Here is a 19,118-nt window from a genome sequence, read left to right on the forward strand (position 1 = left end):
CTCTATATTCTGTCTTTTTTTCTCAATGTTAATGATAAATGTGTTGTTTTATTGTTCATTGTGCTTCGGCAAAACACTGTACCTAAACAGGCATGCTAATAAAGCAGCTTTGAAAGAAACTGAATTGAACTGAGTAAGGCTGACAGTGACATAGTAAGGGAGACAAAGGGACAGAGACAGAAAGAGAGAGAAAGAGAGAGAGAGGGAGAGAGAGGGGGGGGATTGAGAGAGAAAGACTGCAAACTTCATTAGGTTTGAGTTGGCCTTTATCAGACATGAAGAGCTCTTAATAAGAGGCTGTACCACACCATGACGGAAAAACAAACGGCTCGCCAGGAACAAAGGCCAACTATTCGTTCAACAAATGGCAGACTTCCCTCATCCACTTCACCAGGCAGCCCTATACACGGATATCAGTTTTCAAAGCCGCCTGACAGACTGACAGATACAAGCCCCGACACTTTACTACATGACTTCCCCACGGCCCCACAACACAGCTGACCCCAAACACAGCTGAGCGAGGTTAAGGCATGTCCGTCCTCAGCCAACCAGCACCGTTACAACGATCTGATCGACAGGTCGACAGGTAGGGCCGCACACTCAAGCCAGCGAGATCATAAACACACGGCGTCTGACATGGCTAATGAGAGGTTCCGTCACACGTTTCACTCGTTAAAGGAGGGCCCAGGGCGCCCAGGGGCCACGCATGGGCTGAGTGGGGTAAGATGGGGGTACCCCATACCTGACCGTCACCTTTCGACCTTTACGCATTCGCAGCAGCAAATGAGGAGCTTCCCCTAACCTGCCATTAGTCTAGATTGAGCACCATTTCAGTTGTTTTAGAACTTGTCCTCGAGGGCAGAAAATCACTTTTTCTTCTCTTTTGAATTTGTTCTCAAACACACATTCCTGACACAGCAATCAGGCTGTGATGTTTTCACACACAAGCACAAGCACAAGCGCACACACACACACACACACACACACACACACACACACACACACACACACACTCTCTCTCTCAGAGTTGAGGAGACCAGGGTACTAGGTAAAATGTGGTGACTTGAGGCAAACTAAACTAAACATTGTCCATCTCCCTATCCACGGTGTCCATCAGCACAAGGCTGTGAGTAGTCACATGCACTGTGTCCTCTGAGACCGTCAGCTTTTGCTTTGCTAAAGAACACATTTGTGTCTGGCAGCTCTCTGAGAAGGACATGAGCATGTTGGAAGAGCGGATCAAACCCTCGGCGAGGAAGAGGACGCCACCCGCTCCCGCCAAACAAGCAGAGCGTACCCCTCCAACCCAAACGCCACCTTCATGCGCAAGCCCATTACTGCTGACTACTGAGTAAATAGTAGTCCGTTTCTACAGTCGAGTCTGCTGAGTCTATTTGGCCCATTAAGATGCACAGACTTGTTGCCAAGAGCATCTTATCACCGCCATCCCTGTCGTTATCAATGCTAATACCATAAATACAACCACTTTGCTTATGACTAAGTGGCTAATCAAGGGTCCTAGCTAAAGGTCTGATGGATATCACGCTTGAACTTGAGTTCTGTCTAAGCCCCAGCACATCCCATGTGAGGGTTACTGGAAAATAACAAACCCTGACGGCCCAAACGGGGGTCTACCTCCATCCTATTATCATGCAAATCACACGCCTTACACACAAAGGATCAGTGGAGGGCGGCGGATCGTGTCTGGGTTGGAAACGCAAACAAACACGCCACGCACCCGAGGTGCCATTCATTATTGATGGTGAACGCGTGCCTTTGAAGTTCAGCTGGCACCAGTGATTGTGACTCATCGAGTTCAAACTGTGTCGAGTCCTCTAGACCTTACAGCAATGTTGTCTCACAGACACAGACACAGACACAGACACAGACACAGACACACACACACACACACACACACACAAACACACACACACAAACACACACACACAACCTATTGACACACTGTGGTAGTGTTTTACCTTGAATGGCCGAGAGGTAGATAAAAGAGTCCTCGTGCTCCAGATTCTCCAGGAATAGCTGTAGGGGAGAGAAGAGTGTGAGTGTTAGGGGGGCTCTGTGTGTTAGTTCATTCGCTCTGCCTAATTAGTAGATTCTGTGGCTTCCCCCATGCAAATTAGGAGGAAATCCTCAGTCAGTGGCCTGGGGTGCTCATGACTGTGGTAAACAGGAACGAGGTAAGATGAGGTCACACGTCCTGTGATTTAATGTACTGCATGCGTGTGTGTGTGTGTATGTGTGTGTTTAATGGTCTAATCTCAAACTTGCAGCCCAGCATATCAAATGTAATTTAAGTGATCTATGCACACGAAAGTGAGTGACATGAACTAATATAATTGCACTGCTCAAACTAACCAATGACCAACTGAACAAACATACACATACACACACACACAAACACACACACACACACACACACAAACACACCCTCTCACATTCTCCCAAAAAACAGGCCCCAGGGTTTTGCGTGTGTGAGATTTTGTGTGTATGGTGGGTAATGGCTGCGCAGGCTGGGCTGAGGCCATGTTTAATGGATGAGCGTTGGGTTGGGTGGGGATGGGCTGGGCTGGGCTGGGTGCTGGTGGGTGAGGCCTTGAGCGCGGGGCTCCTGGGAGCTGGCAGGGGCCGGGGGAAGGAGACTCCACAGGGGCTTGTTAATGTGGTGGGTGTGGGGAGGGGTGCGGGTCCATCAGAGAACCACAGCCTCATTTAATATTCCCTATAATAACCCCAACCCCTCGACCCCCTTGGGGTTCGCACCGTCCCAGTGATGACACCAACCAGCACCCCATTCTCTCTCTCTCTCTCTCTCTCTCTCTCTCTCTCTCTCTCTCTCTCTCTCTCTCTCTCTCTCTCTCTCTCTCTCTCTCTCTCACACACTCTCACACACTCTCACACACTCTCACACACTCTCACACACACACACACACACACACACACACACACACACACACACACACGTAAACACATGAGGTGGAATCTGTGCCTGTAGGGCCCCAGAGGATGGAAGAAAGGCACAGTTACTCTGCAGGGTTCCCTGAGTTCACAGAAGCAGCACCTCCATACTGGATCACATGTGCAGACACCAGACACCAGGGCGTTCCTTTTCAGCAGTGATATTTGCTGTCTGATAAAAAAAAAAAACGCTAATCCTGCACATGCCAAATAAACAGGCTATTCAATTGCCATGTTTACATTATGCTGTTTCCAAGCAGCTCAATTATGAGGATGACATACAAAAGATAATCAAGCAAACAAGCCATGATTTTGATCAACCAATGAACTGCTCTGTGTTATGTGTAAAACTCTCTGTGACTATGCATTGCAATCTTCATCACATATGCATGTGGCCCCTCTGCTTCTACTCAAAGCAACACAGCATTTAGTCCAGTTCTGTAAAAAAACCTTTCATGTTCATCAGTACATCAGTCACCATTTCTCTGGCTAATCTGAAAATGGAAATTCTACTCTACTATTCAATGTGTTCAGCAACTCAGTAAACTACAAATGACTAAACCAAACAACACACACACACACACACACACACACACACACACACACACAGTGTGTTCATATACACAGAAAGACTGCACACACTGCACAAGACTGCAGACACTCCCTCTGCCTCACCGTCACCAGTTTCTCCTGTGCTTCTAGCGCCTCCTGCTGGTGGTTCTGCAAGGCGCGGGTGAGGGTCCTCAGCGCTGCCGCTCGTGTGGGCACATCTGGGTCACAGGCCTCCAGAAGGCACTCAGAGATGAACGATGGACCACCCTCTGCTCCGGCTGTTCCAGCGCTGAACGGGGACACAGGGATACTCGCAGCCAGAGGTCGATCCCGCCTCTCTGCAGAAGAACCCGACACTCTGAGCTGCTCTGCAGAGGAGGCAGGTGCACCAGGAGCATCTGGAGTTCCGTTGTCTTTGGTTGCCATGGAAACGGAACTGATCTCAGTGATGAGTGGTTCTGTTCTCTTGGCTGGCTTGCTTTGAGCGCGTGCTGTGGTTGCTGTTGCTGCTGCTGGTGCTCTTCTTGGCTGGGTCTGGCGTGCAGTTGGAGTGGGTTTGGTCCGCGCCGTGCCAGTGTGAGTGTGTGTGGCGTGATGCTGGGCGGCACGGGTGATGGTGTCAGGCCTGTAAGCTCCATGGGTGGCGATGGCTGCCTTCAGATCAGTGGCCAACTCCTTCAACAGGGCGTCTGGATGCAATTCAGAGATCTGCTCCAGAAGGGGCAACAGTTTGGACATGGCAGAGTAGTCCTCTCCACTCAGCTAGGGGGCGACAGAGAGACAGGAAAGTCATTGTAGGAAATCAGCACATGACTGGAACATCAGTCTCACATCACTGGTAGAAAAAAGGAATTTGTATATTATACAGACATACGGACATTGTAATTGTTACCAATAGCAACCAAGTAATGCAAGTAAGTGTGTTGATGGATTTTGCTATACATACAAACTTACATAAGAGAGCAATATAGGTTGTGTTATGTTACATAAGAGAGTAATATAGGTTGTGTTATGTTACATAGGAGAGCAATATAGGTTGTGTTATGTTACAGAAGAGAGCAATATAGGTTGTGTTATGTTACATCAGAGAGCAATATAGGTAGTGTTATGTTACATATGTGTTATGTTACATAGGAGAGCAATATAGGTTGTGTTATGTTACATAGGAGAGCAATATAGGTTGTGTTATGTTACAGAAGAGAGCAATATAGGTTGTGTTATGTTACATAAGAGAGTAATATAGGTTGTGTTATGTTACATAAGAGAGTAATATAGGTTGTGTTATGTTACATAGGAGAGCAATATAGGTTGTGTTATGTTACAGAAGAGAGCAATATAGGTTGTGTTATGTTACAGAAGAGAGCAATATAGTACTTGTGCGAGTGGGGTAGGTAAGGGATATTCCCATGGGTGGTGTTCGGCCGTAACGCAGGCAACAACACCCGTGGGAATATCCCTTACCTACCCCACTCGCACGAGTAGTATATTGCTTTTTTAAAACAATTTTATAGTCAACCAAATAACATTTAAAAAACAAAAACAAAAAAATTGTTCCATTGTCAACGTCTTTTGGAATTATAAAAACTTTGAATTAATGGTTATCGCTTAATTGTATCAACGCGCTATAGAATGTTGAGTGTGGAGTGATTTATTATTAGCTGTGAAAAGTCCGAGTTGGGATGTCCTGGGGTATTCCAACTCATGGAACGTCTCTCGTCCAATCAGAAACAGCTAAATAATTCGATAGAACCCATTTGTTTTATAAGAGAGCAATATAGGTAGTGTTATGTTACAGAAGAGAGCAATATAGGTAGTGTTATGTTACATAAGAGAGCAATATAGGTTGTGTTATGTTACATAGGAGAGCAATATAGGTAGTGTTATGTTACATAAGAGAGCAATATAGGTTGTGTTATGTGCACGTGTGTACCTTGGTGTCTCCAGACATGAGAGCGGCCACCAGGCCCATTCCCATGCGCAGGGTCTGGGCCTCCACCGGCCCCTCCCCTCCCTGCTCCAGACACACACACGCACGCTGCAGCATGGCCACTATGAACTCCACAGCCTGAGTAGAAACCAAAAACACCGGTTGAACACACACTGACACACACATAGGGCAGCATTGCACATTGTGAACAAAGTGAACATACCCATACATACATCACACATATGTATACACACACACACAATAACACACACACACAGTGTAACACTGCACATTGTGAACAAAGTGAATATACCCATACATACATCACACATATGTACACACACACACACTGACACACACACAGTGTAATACTGCACATTGTGAACAAAGTGAATATACCTATACATTCATCACACATATGTACACAAACACACACACACACACACACACACACACACACACACACACCCCCACACAACAACATCTCCACAATTAGCACCAACAGAGCATAAAGATGCGTCATTTTAGATACCCATACAAATGGAGTCAACAAGCAGAAGCAGTTAGTGAACAGCCACCTACACATCCTTTACTCGCTACCTCTGGTTCATATTGGCGACACATATTGGCAATGTGTGTTTATGTTTAAGTGTCAGTTCTACGCCACAATGCTTTACTGCAGTGTATTCAGTCATCTCAGGAAGAAAACTGCACTCGGATCTCAAGTGCGTCAGAGATAGGCCGAGCTATTCTTAGGCCTCGGCGTCTCAACGTGGCCTGGTTTTCTAAAAAGAGCGGATTCCCCTGAGCTCCGGCGAGAGACGGACATTAGCGACTGTTAACGAAAAGATTCAAATGGGGGGGATGAGAGAGGAGAGGACAGAGGGAGACCCTGAGGATCAATCTGCTGTGCTGTACGTACTGCTGAATCGTAGCTGAGTCAGCAAGAAAAGGACTTCACTCTCCACAGAACGCCCTGCGGCATGCCAGCTGCATGTTACCATGCGACAACACTTGCAGCAGCATGCAGGCTTCATGACGCTGCATTTTAGCTCTGTGCATGACCTTTACTGCGTCTGAACTTCTTTTTGTTTCAGCATGTATCAACTGGTGTGCATATCTGTGTGTGTGTGTGTGTGTGTGAGGGGGTGTCTCACCTGAGCTGATTTGTGCTGTATGTACAATATGTATCCACACATGCTTGAGTGTGTGTGAGTGTGTGTGTGTGTGTGTGTGTGTGTGTATGTACGTGTTAGTGTGTGTGTGTGTGTGTGTGTGTGTGAGCACTCACCTGAGCAGGCTTGCGCAACAGCACAGTATGGGGCAGGCCCTCACACAACACGGCCAGCACCTGCAGCAGAGCCAGCTTCTGACCAGGCCCTGCCACCTGGCCAATCAGGTGCAGCTCCAGCTCTAGCAGTGTCATGGAGGATGTGTCCACTTCCTGTTCCAACTCTTCCACTTCCTGTTCGGCTGTCCAGCTGGTCAGCTCCTAAGCAAAACCCATTCCATCATTGAAGCCATTTCAGTACAGAGGGGACAAATTCGACATTAATCACAGCAACCTCAAGTGTGCAGAGCTTTATCTATAGTTAAAACAGTAGCAACTAATCCTCAGATCATTAAAAACTCCTTTTTTAACACCCTCTTAAGTACAAAAGCAAATGATTAAACATTATACAGTATCATCAAAATCAGACTTCGTAAGGAAGGGTGTTTTATCTGGCTTAACTTTATCATAACGGATCATTAAAGTGAAGAAGTTACTTTCCAGTCCCTACGCTGGAGCGTGTATGGATTAAAGGTTTGAGGCAACTCAGCAGAATAAGAGCACAACTGAGACTTGACGCGCGGGAGCTTGATAACGGTCTCTCTTGACAGAGATATCTGGTATTAAAACGGCATTTCTAAGTCAGACGGGCATTGCTATATGTCTGGAGTCAGCCATGACAGAATTTGGTGCACTGTGAGTGGAAACAGACTTAGGATACGGCACCAAAATACCAAATACGGCACTGTATACCAATCTAATCTTTGAGAAAGTAGGGCTTAAGTGAAGCAGTGCTTATTCAAACATAACAATGTGGTGGCCTGGTTTCAGCCAAGTTGTTAGTGGGTTTGAAGTGGAGAGCCAGCTTGGTTTAAAGCAGATTTTATTGCAATCCCATATCAAAACTTCAACAAGTTGTTCCCAGAACATGTTCTCTCAACATGACGAGACTAATGCTCCCTAGAGCAGCAAGATACACTACACTGTATAGATTTTTTTAGGGGTGATGGGGTGGGGCTTCATCACTTAGTGGTAACTGAGGTGTGTGTTTGTCCCTGGCCAGTAGGGGGCCAAACCTGTAGCAGCTGCAGGAAGAAGTTTGCAGGCAGGTCGCTGTCCTTCATCTCCCCCAGCAGCTGAGCCACACACTCCACACGCCACTGCTCCCCGCACAGCCTCTCATACAGCTCCTCGTCCTCATCACTGCAGGAGGGGGAGAGAGGGGGAGCAGAGAGAAGGACAGGGAAGAGAGAGAGAAGGGGGGGGGGGTAGAGAGAAGGATGGGGAAGAGAGAGAGGGAAGAGAGAGAGGGAAGGATAGAAGGGTAGGAAGGAGGGGAAAAGACAGCAAAGCAGAAGAGTGATGAGTCATAATCCTTGCCACGGTCACCTTGTGATTGCTCAGGAGGGGGTCAGACCTCAGGCTCTGTAAAGCATTTTCAGACAGTTTCTACTGTGTAATGGTGCCATAGAAATCAACAAAAGGAATAGAATTTAGTAGACAGCATTGGACAACAAATGGACAGAGAGGAGAATGGGTGACACACTAAGGCTGATGGTACATGGATGACTCTCAGAATCAAAATCAGCTTCACTGGCCAAGTATGTCGACACAAGAAACTTGCCTTTAGATGTTGGTGGCTCTGAAAGACAATACACATGTTGGGGTAACATTGATGGACAGCTTTCATGTACAAAGTCCACAAGGTCAAAGACAGGACATCTAGGGTTATTAATACATTTCTGGCAGTGACGAATAACCATAAAGTTACACAAGATGTGCTCCAACTCAGCAATGCGGCCCATCATTGTTCCTTACACAAAGGAAGGAACAATCTTGTAACCATGGTGCTCTGTGCAGCCCACCTGATTGGCTCTTTGGGTGTGAGTATGGCTCCTCCCTCGCTGCCCGGTGAGAACTGCCACCCCGGTGCCACTCCTCCTCCTGGCTCTGCCCCCAGCCCGCAGAGTCGCCTCAGGAGAGGAAGGGCCTGCCCTCCCTCAGCCTGGCACAGGTGCCACAGCAGGATCTCCTGACAGGGGGCGCTGTGGAGTGATGCCCACGATCAAGGACGGTACCACAGTGCCAACATGGAGTCAGAAGACAGATATGTCCGACTGTACATTTCACAGGAGCGTAAACAGGACACACTCACACATCAAACTGTAGTAGTGTGTTCAAATTAAGGAGGTATGACAAAACACTGTTTCTTTGTACGTGTTCTTTGTGCTTTACAGCGATCAGACAATAGTGTAGAAAGGTTACTAAGTATACTGATTGTATGTAAATCAAATGTATGACATACAATGTGGTTATGTGATTCATTTATGTTAAACCCCGGTTATAATTTCAGTGCTGCCTTAAACTGACCGGAGATGGGAAGCATTCTGTTTTGTGAAGCTATACAGAGCAAAGATGACTGGAATTACATCTCCCAGACTCCTCAGCAGCAGCTCACTTGGCCTGTTCCCCACCACAAATATCTGAAAGGGATATGGTGAAAAAAATTATGATATCCTGCAAATATCTATATCTTTTTTCATGAATACTTACAATTAGCCAACATGAAGATATACGTGTGCGTGTAATGTAATACATCAATGAAGTGTTCCTCAATTAAGCCCTTGGGGAAACCACACGTTGTCCTCCCCACTCACCTTGTACACATCATCCACACAGCGTGTCAGCTCCCACTCCTGCACTGAGCTCTTGGCCTCACCCTCCACTATACCGGAAAGAAAGAGGGGGGTGCTCTATGTCATTCAGGTCTAACGACTAAGCAGACGTCTAAATGAAATATCAAGCTGAATCAAATGGCTCCCCTGCACAGGCGTTACAAATGTCTTTTGACAACACTGACATGCTCAACATACTAACCTGTTATTCTCCCACAACAGAGGAGTGGCTTGAAGAGGGGTTCTAACAGGTAGGGCTGGGCAAATTCCAAACGCTCGTCCACCATGGTGAGCGCCGCCCTGGTGGCGACACGCTGGAACTGCTGCGCTGTCAGCTTGTCTTTGAAGTGAAGGAGCTCAAGCACCTGATTAGTGCAGAGAGAGACAAAAGAACACAAACACACACAGTTCATTTTCTATATAAAGACTTGTTATGTAATTCTGAATGGCATTCTGACGTTGCTGTTTTAGAAGTTTTAGAATCTCCCTATTATTAAAATGTGTAATGTGTAATGTGTAATGAAATAAAATAATTAATATACAGAGGATCTTATATTCAAAGAGTGTCAACATCAGGATTCTACTAAATCACTAGATAAAGTACGGCCCTATTGTGTAGTTGAGATCTATTTATTCTGCCAAGATGTGATGTTGATATTGTGAGTGATTTACCAGATCACCTACTTGGTATCCTACTTGCACCTCAATACACACAAGAACGGGTGAAGAGTGGTATAGCTGTACCTGTGGGCAGACCTGGCTGTAGTAAGCCTCAGGTGAGAGGGACTGTTGAGGGCAGGTTGCTAAGATACGGGCCACAGCATCACACTTCCTCCAGTCTGAGTCTCCCCCTACAGGTCAGGGCAGGAACAGCAGGTAAATACAAAAGAGCAGAGAGGAAATGCCCAGTCTCCATGTTTGCCAAATGTTTACCCCTGAAGAATACATTTGGAAAGCAAAAGTACTAATACAGCACTAGGGTGGAAATGACAAAAGATCTTTAGGACTAAATTCATTGTTCCTCTACACATAATGAGCATTAAGCAAAAGGCAGTGCCTGAATGCAACTCTACTACTACTATTACTGACTTTCACACTCACACGTGCATAAGAAGGGCAAACAGCAAGGGGGTGTGCAAGCATTCATGGATGTGACAGGATGAAAAAATGACAGACACATTTAATTTCCTGCTGTTCCCCCCTCTACTACATCACAAAAGTAGCCTTAATGGTACAGTCCACAATTCCAGCTGAACAGCCAATCAAATGACACCCCTGCCTTCCGTGCTTCTGAAGCAACATGCTGATTGGTTGGAATAGTGTATGGCTCAGTCCAAGCCACTTTTTTTGTTTCACATTTACAGAGCCAGGACTGTGTACCCAGAGGGTTTTTTTTTTTTTTTACCTGCGCGCACACAGAAGAGGACAGCAAGAGAAACGTCAGTAGCAGATCACAGAGTGGATTAGAATGACAGATGATTGGATTAGAATTGCAGACTGCACACACAGGAGTGATGGGACAGGAAAAACCAACAGCCTTACCCCCAGCACCCTCCAAGATGGCGCGCACCACGTACTGGACCCCGCCGGGTTGCATCAGCCTCTCAGAGAGCAGCTGTCCACACAAACGCCGAAGCCAGGCCGGGGCCTGAGCCAGAGCAGCCACCCTGCTCCCACCGACACCGGCACCACCGCCACCGGGACCCACACGGCTCTGCCAGGACACAGGGCAGGAATGAGCCATGCCAGCACACTTTATGTATACGGCTGCATACTAACCTTAAATACTGATCAAAAAGATCAGTATATACTGATATAGTGACACTATACTGTAGGTCCGGAAAATGCATCTGTTAGATAGCTTAAACCTTGTCTAGCATTTCCTACATTTCCTTCAGGATCAATAATCTCTCTATTTATCCGTCTTCAGCTCAGGCCATACCTGTTTAGGGCCACCTTGGAGGACCAGGAGCTCCTTGATGACGATTGGCTGGTAGACTTTACCCAAGAGGCTTTGGAGCGCCTCTCTGCACTTCCTGTGTTCTTCAGCACTAAGACCAAGAATCTGTCAAAATACAGTTTTATGATGAAAGCATATACTTGTCACACATATTCATGCCAATAGCTCCATCTAGAGGCCGATTAGATCACCACAGTCATTTCTGAATGCCATCAGAAATCTCTCTGGCTACATTAAATTGACTATTCACATTCAACAAATGTGGACGGGAGTTGTGAGCAGGACGTGTTAATGACCTTCTCGCTCACCGCAGCACCCCGCTCAGGCCGTGGCAGGCGGTATCCCAGCTGGCACAGGGCAGCCATGACGTCCCCCAGATGGCTGGTGAAGAGCTCGGTGGCGAGGGACGGCACGGTGCTGAGCTCCAGCAGGGCGAAGGCTGTGATCAGGAGCCGGCGCTCGGTCGAGGGCAGCACGTCTCTCCTCACCGCACCCTCCACTGACGCACCTAGCGCAGACCTGCGGCCCAGGGGCACCCCCACGCCCGCGGCTAGATATGGGCACAGGCCCAGGGTCACGGCGAATTGCAGCCCGGTCCCCAAAGTCCTCTGCTGCGCCACGCTCAGTACGTCCGGGGGCAGCGGAGGGGCCGCCTCGGGGGTGCGGCGTCGACGGGCGCTGTCAGCTGGTAGCAACGACAAGCTCTCCTGGTCGAAGGACTCCCGCAGGTGGGCCAGGTGACGGCCCAAGCCCAGGAGCAGAACCAGACACTCCTGGACAAAGCTCCAGGTGATGTCCTCGGTCTGCTCGCTGGCCCATTCAGCCTGTTTCCGCACAGCTGCTAGAACCTCAAGCACCTCTGGTTCTCTTCCCTGAGCCTGCAGGTGCTCCTGCAGGAGGGCCTGATTGGCCTGCAGTGCATCCAGTAAGGCTTTCTGCTGGGAGCCATGTGCCTGACTAACAGACACTTCTAAAGAGAAAGAGGAAGTCTTGAGAAATTAGATTCTGTGAAATTAAATTCTGAAGTATCTGTGATACTTCATGTGAAAGCATAAAACAGGATTCACACCTATTTCCATTTACATCATTTCAAAACTTTTCCATGACTGTCCAAGGATCTTAAATTAAATGTTTCGACGACCTCTCACAAATTACACAACATTGTAGTTTAATCTACAGGTTGGGCCTTATTATTGAATGATAATTAAACAGCAAGCTTTTCCATTCTTTATCTAATAGAGCAGTTAGAAATGTTATCACGCTTCAGAAATTCGCACAACAAGAAATGTATGCATGGACAGTACATAGGCTAATTCATTTCATTAGACCTACATATGACAATCAAATCTCATGACTTTTCTCGAAACTTTCAATGGATTTACTGATTTTCATTACATGACTTTTAACATGGGATTTTAAAATCCCATGACTTTTCCAGGATTTCCATGACCGTGGGAACCCTGATGACAATAACAGTCTCTGGATGCATCTGAAGGATGTACACAGCTTATGATATCATATTCAGTTTAGTCATACAGTTCAGCTCTGTGATGAAATTAATAGTGAAGAATAGCGTTACTTGTCATGTTAAAAAATATATTGCTTTCTAGAATTAAGTATTACAGACGACTATAGCATTAAGGTGTTATTGCACCTCCCCTCTGAAGCTGCTTAGCGTCTGTTACAACTACTTCACATTTTTTACCACACTCTCAACCTAGCTAGCTAGCCAACTCCAACATTTAGTCAAATATTTCTTCTAATGCATGTATTACTGCTTATGAATAGCAACGCATTTCATTTCATCTGAAACTGTAGCAAACTAACAGGCGCACTGCTGTAAAACAAAACAGATAGAGAGCAGAGACAGATCCAAGTGACAGTCCTTACTACTTCTAATATAACAAGTTAACTGATGTAGAACACAGATATTCTCACTAGTGTTATCCCATATCTGTAGCACACTCATTTCACATTTTGTTACTGACCTCCAACGGGTTTAGTTAGGATGCTCAATCCATTAAGAATGGAACTGGTCATTTTTCACTGTGTAATAAAGAGCATCGCTGCTATCCACGACGTGCATAACCGGCACAGTCGCAGAAAAAAAGCGTCATAGCAGCGTGTAGCCAGCGACAATACAAAATATTTAAATATGGCCGCCGTTCGTAATTTTGTCAAACTAAAAGTCGTAATTTATTTATTCGTTTTAAATCATTCAAGGGCGAAAAACGCTCCCAAAGCTACAACAAACGTAAAAGTGGGAAAATACAAACCAAAATGGAAAAAAGTTTGAAATGCCCCCTTTTTTATTTGTTCACCAGCCGTCACTGTTGTAGAGGTTTCTGTTGTGTGTATTTCTGTATGTGTTTTAAATAGGTCACATAAAAGGGGGAGTTCAACTCACAACTCTGTTCTGCCTATTCATATTAAACACAATAGGTACATTTTATTCAGTAATGTATAGGATGCTATGACTCACAAGCTATGTTTTTGTATCAGCTATGTGGCCCGAGATGAATGATAATGAACAACGAAAAACGAAATGTTGTGTTGCCTACCTAATAGACTACCATCTCAGTACATGGTTATTTGCAAGATGAGTCTGCCAAGAAAATTCGCAGATGCGATATGCAGTGTATTATAGTAGACTAGTTACGTTGAAACGTTGTAACATTTGTCAAACCGGATTTTCAAACAGAAGTTTGAGGTTGACTTTTATTTTGACGTCTTTCGCCGTCATATATATAGCTATATGTTGTTGATAACTGTGGCTAGCTCCACAGAACTGGACACTGCAGAGGATCTTTCTTCACTGGTTGATATATTTGCGCGCTTTCCCATGACTATTGTATATACCGCCACATATCGCACTGTAGGGTTCGTGAAAAAGGGACTGTAGGCTAGTTAGTTGGCGAGTACTTTCTAAATTATATATATCAGTACCCTGTTGGAGTAAGAAGAAACCACTAAATCAATATAGTATTATCGCATTAATGCTCCATTGGTTAAAAGTTATGTGACTCATTTAAAGTTTGATTACACTGTTTTGGTATCCTGTTGTACTTGTTTCCACTGAAGATAGTTTTCCCTCTTTCATCCTCAGGCCAAGACTAAAAAACGTGCAGTGCACAGCACTTGGAGGTGACTGCATAACCTTACTGTTAGCATCACTCACACCAAGGAGAAAATAAAGATTGCATCCTCCTCCTTCTCCTCCTCTTCCACATTCTTCTTCCTTACCTTGAGACACTATCACAATTCCGTATCAACAACAACGTGATCTGGTTCGATAATACAGAGGAATGCCTCTCTAGGTCATCCTCAGTGAACACAGAGAACATTTTCCCTAGAGAAATCTCATGAACAGTGCATCACCCAGCTCTATGGAGCAGTTGCTGGGGCACCGAATAAATCAGCTGTCCTGTGTGGTCAGCTCCTCTGCATGCGTTTACCCTGAAAACTATAATTAACTCACACAAAAAAGCTGCACCTCAAGATAGAATTGCCTCTAGGTGTTTTAAGTACTGATAGAGTTATGGCTATCAATGTCTGTCAAACTTCAAATGATAAGGTAGAAAATAATGTTATTGTTTATTTATTTGTTAAGTGTGTTGTTGACAGAAATGATGTGCATTTAAAAGAAAGATGTTTAAAAATGTAATGTGTTACATTACAAGTCCTTACGATTTCCACAGTTGTCATCATTGTGATCTCAGGGCTGTCAGGGAAAAGACCCTAAACAGTTAGTTAGCAGATTAAAGACACCACCCAGCATGTGAACTGGACTTGTTTACGCCGCGTCCGGCGGAGAGCAGACACCTTGACCAGGGTCTGTCTGACGTGCCATGCTAAAACAAAGTCCCATCCAATGTTTACACAGGATGGCAGACAGGATTCTGGGATACACTTAGGATACCTGCAGTTCAGCTGAATTTTACTTCTGCCCAGCAACAAGACATTCCACAATCCCCCAATTCCTTCTTATCTTGCACCTGCTCTCTCCAACAGACATTCTACAACCCCCAATTCCTTCTTGCCTAAGGTAAACATATACGTGAGGTGTCTGGGTTAACATTCTTGACTCTGCTAATTGTCTTCCAAAGTCCAATCTACATGGAGAATGCAGGGCACACAGCATTTTGGAACAAACCTTAAAACAAAAAGACATTCATGATAAAATATACTAATACTTTCTTTAACAAGGGCCTATGGTGACATTTTTATGAAGACAGTTTAAACATTTTGTATATGTTGAGTTTACCCAGCACTGAGGTTGCAGGTCAAGATTGCATAGTACATCCTTCTAGACATCCAAACAACTGTTGTGATGTCAGGAAGAATTCAACAAAAAGTAGGAAGATTAAAACAATAAAAGTAAAACAATGAGTTCATGAATTACTTTCTTCTGCTAATGCTTTATTAGTTACTGGTTTTAAGCAGAGCAAACAACAAACATTAACCAGTTTCTCACTGTAGGTCCTGAAAGAACATTAGAACATATTAGAACTAGTGCTGTCAAACGATTAAAATATTTAATCGCGATTAATCGCATTTATGTCATAGTTAACTCAAAATTAATCGCGATTAATCGCAAATTTTTATCTATTCTAAATGTCCCTTCGTTTATTTATTTTTCCATCTTTTTATTTTTATTTGAATGCCCTTAACATGGAAAAGTTGATTGGCTTGCTTTATGCAAATGTTTTATTTTATTGAAAACCAATATTGCCAAACAGGGCGGTACAAAATAAAATTATAAAGTGCACATTTCAGGTAAACAAGGACTCAGCCTATAGTGCAGTTAAACCATGGCTTAATATTTTCTTTTTTTCAAGTTTGCTGGGAACATAGCAGTCAGGCCTCTTATTTCAGAAACATTGAACCGTAACAGTTAGGTTACCAATAAAAGGTAAGCCTACTACTTCTTTGCTTTCAGCCAGCTGCCTGTTGACATTTTCAGACAACAGTGAAGCTCGCTTCTTTTGCACAACACAACTTTTAAAAGTAAACTTTCCATTCAGAAGCTTTTTATCATCCATTTCGCGGTATCGCGCTCACCATTCACTCAAGCCGTAACGTTCGCCTACTACACAGTTTGCGAGGCCAAAAAGAATGTTTATCTAAAAAAAAAAAAAAAAAAAAATTATAAAAAAAATTCGCGTTAATCTCGCGATAAAAAAATTAACGGCGTTAAAATGGGTTTGCGTTAACGCCGTTAATAACGCGTTAAACTGACAGCACTAATTATAACATATTATCTATGCATGCGTTGCTACTTCTGCAGCATGATTTTAATACAATAAACAAGAAAACTAATCAATCCAATATCAGTGACATCACGTTGTACTGCCAAACTGTACACCCATCAAATCTCCGTCTGCTATGCATGTTTTTGCCTGCACTTCCAGTAACACACAAATAAGCACAAGAGCCATTTGATCAGAGTAAATATGGAGTATTGATATAAAACTGTTAAGCCACAGAGGCAGACCTTTGTTGAGTTTTTCAGTGCCAGTTTGCAGAGTGGCAGAGAGCAACACCACACAGTGAAGACTAGTCAGCTGTGGTAGGAAGAGGGAAGAGGAACATGTGAACACTGAGACATGGTGACACTGGTTCTACGCCCAAAGTTAAGTCTGTACCACCAAGCAGTTATGGAGATCTGGAGTTATGGAGAAGTTATGGAGATCTGGAGTTATTATGGAGATCTTGCAAATAACAAAAGTGAATAAATGGTGCAGAGCACCAATAACACCAACTGACACCCACACACCCTCTTGACCTCTGCAACCAAACAGAAGCGGAAAGTCTGAGGTTTTTCTGTTTGAAAAGCTGTGGGGAGGTGGCAGTATGGCATGTTGATATGCACAAAGAGAAGCATTTGTTCCACTATTTAATCTCAGGCAGCACTTTCACCTCATATTTGAATACATATGTCTAAGAGGTGCAAAAAAAATGATCATATGAAGTTACTCAGTACTTGAGTACTCATTTTATGAGATACGTTTTTACTCTTACTCAAGTAATTATTTTGATGGGTACTTTTACTTCTACTTGAGTTACTATTATTATAAAGTAACAATGCTTTTACTTGAGTACAGCTTTTCCTTACTCTACCCACTTGTGGTCGTTGACTGAAAACAGTTTTTCAGCCTTTCAGTGTCGCTTCTTTTAGCCACTCGGATCTCCTTTGTCGGTGAGTTTCTTGTCTGCCTTAGTCAGTTCGTCCAGGTTGAGAGTTTCAGCTTCAAAAACACTCCAGTCGGTGAAGTCAAAAAGTTCCTGCTTTGCAGATTTTACAGGTTACAAATGGTTGACCTTTAGACTGCCATGAGAAGAAACAGGTTTCACCAGAACAGAACACAATATTTCTTTGTGTTCTAATGGCTGAACCTCCGAATTCAATCTCACTTCTCATATCATCAGCATCATCATCTAGATAAGAACCGATATCATTACAGATATGATCCATGAGAAGAGTTTATTTTCAATATTCCCATGACTTCAGAAGAAAGAGTCGTTTAGTAATCAGAAAGTTGCTAGTTCGATTCCCTGTCGAAGCGTCCTTGAGCAAGACACTGAACCCTTAATTGCTCCTGATGTGTGCCATCAGTGTAAAATGTGTATACATTGTAAGTCGCACATATGTAAGTCGCTTTGGATAAAAGCGTCTGCTAAATGACTAAATGTAAATGTAAATGTAGAAAGAGAGAACACAGATTTCAGTTGCTAACCTGACCCTCTTGCCCCACCATACACAAACAATGGGCACCTTCCTGCCAGGGATTATTGCTACATGATACTTCAATCAGCGGACCAACACATAACCGAGGTCATACATTTTACCTTGTTTTCATCCTGGGGGTAAAAAATATTCTCTGTGGAATTTCTGGATATGACTGTATCTGATCATAAATGTATAGTTATTAACTCTGAACCACCTGTTATCATCATTGTCATATCCTGCTCCTTGTGCAATCACGTCTTTAATGAGAAAAGCATCTCAAAGACCTGTGCATTACTTGATAGTGTAAACCGACAACTGCCTGAATATTCCCACACTAATAATCTGGCCGACCATTTCAATTCGATCTGCTTGTCTTCACTAAATATTATTGCACCTCTTACGGTTAGGTGTAAGTCCTCAGAAAGAAAGCAGCCTTTGATAAACAACAATATTCACAGCTGTTTAAGGGAATGTAGGAGAACAGAGCGCAGATGGAAAAAGTCCGGTGTCCAAGCACACAACAATATTTTTATAGAGTTATGTTTACACTATAACAACATCGTTAAGAATGCATGAACACTATTTTTCAGAACTTATTTCTGCCCATCAACATAACCCTAGAATTAGACTTTTGAACAGCTCGTAAATCCAGCCCCTTATTGTACCCCAGTTGAAAGTGATGAGGATTGTAAAAATGTTTTATGTTATTTTACTGGTAAAGTGGAGTCATTTATAGCAATTGGAGATACAACTGCTTCACTCTGAACACATCAATATTAATAAATCATTGGGCCTCATTCTCACGCAATTTCTACTGAACTCCACTTACAATGTTTTTTGGCATTCATGAAAGTTTTCCTCAATTCAATTTGTTCCTAAAACACCGGAAGTGGAGTTCAGAAGAAATTCCTTCTCAAATTCTTCTCAACTGCGTTCGAGAACGAGGCCCATTGTTCTAGGGAAACCGCACAGACATGTACTCTAACCACTCCCCCCGAGGACTAGGTTTATAAGATGGCGCTGGTCCTGAA

The 19,118-nt window shown here is 44.2% G+C and overlaps 1 protein-coding gene across 2 annotated transcripts in view; it reads right to left on the bottom strand.

Annotated features, from left to right (window-relative positions):
• tango6 (transport and golgi organization 6 homolog (Drosophila)) overlaps positions 1-13,497 on the bottom strand; it is a 26,805-nt gene extending 13,308 nt beyond the window's left edge. The window contains exons 1-14 of one of the 2 annotated variants that reach the window (XM_031564925.2): positions 13,346-13,497; positions 11,666-12,327; positions 11,340-11,462; positions 10,940-11,111; positions 10,142-10,248; positions 9,600-9,762; positions 9,380-9,447; positions 9,093-9,205; positions 8,588-8,767; positions 7,799-7,925; positions 6,744-6,944; positions 5,456-5,590; positions 3,649-4,287; positions 1,980-2,037 (exon numbers count right to left, since the gene is read on the bottom strand). In XM_031564925.2, coding sequence (XP_031420785.1) covers positions 1,980-2,037; positions 3,649-4,287; positions 5,456-5,590; positions 6,744-6,944; positions 7,799-7,925; positions 8,588-8,767; positions 9,093-9,205; positions 9,380-9,447; positions 9,600-9,762; positions 10,142-10,248; positions 10,940-11,111; positions 11,340-11,462; positions 11,666-12,327; positions 13,346-13,397 — 2,800 coding nt within the window. In that variant the 5' untranslated portion in view covers positions 13,398-13,497. Of the gene's footprint in view, positions 1-1,979; positions 2,038-3,648; positions 4,288-5,455; positions 5,591-6,743; positions 6,945-7,798; positions 7,926-8,587; positions 8,768-9,092; positions 9,206-9,379; positions 9,448-9,599; positions 9,763-10,141; positions 10,249-10,939; positions 11,112-11,339; positions 11,463-11,653; positions 12,328-13,345 lie in introns of both variants that reach the window. The other variant, XM_031564924.2, reaches the window with a different exon arrangement.
• Positions 13,498-19,118: the final 5,621 nt, after the last annotated feature.

The sequence above is a fragment of the Clupea harengus genome, chromosome 3 (assembly GCF_900700415.2).
Source record: "Clupea harengus chromosome 3, Ch_v2.0.2, whole genome shotgun sequence".
Taxonomy (NCBI): Eukaryota; Metazoa; Chordata; class Actinopteri; order Clupeiformes; family Clupeidae; genus Clupea; species Clupea harengus.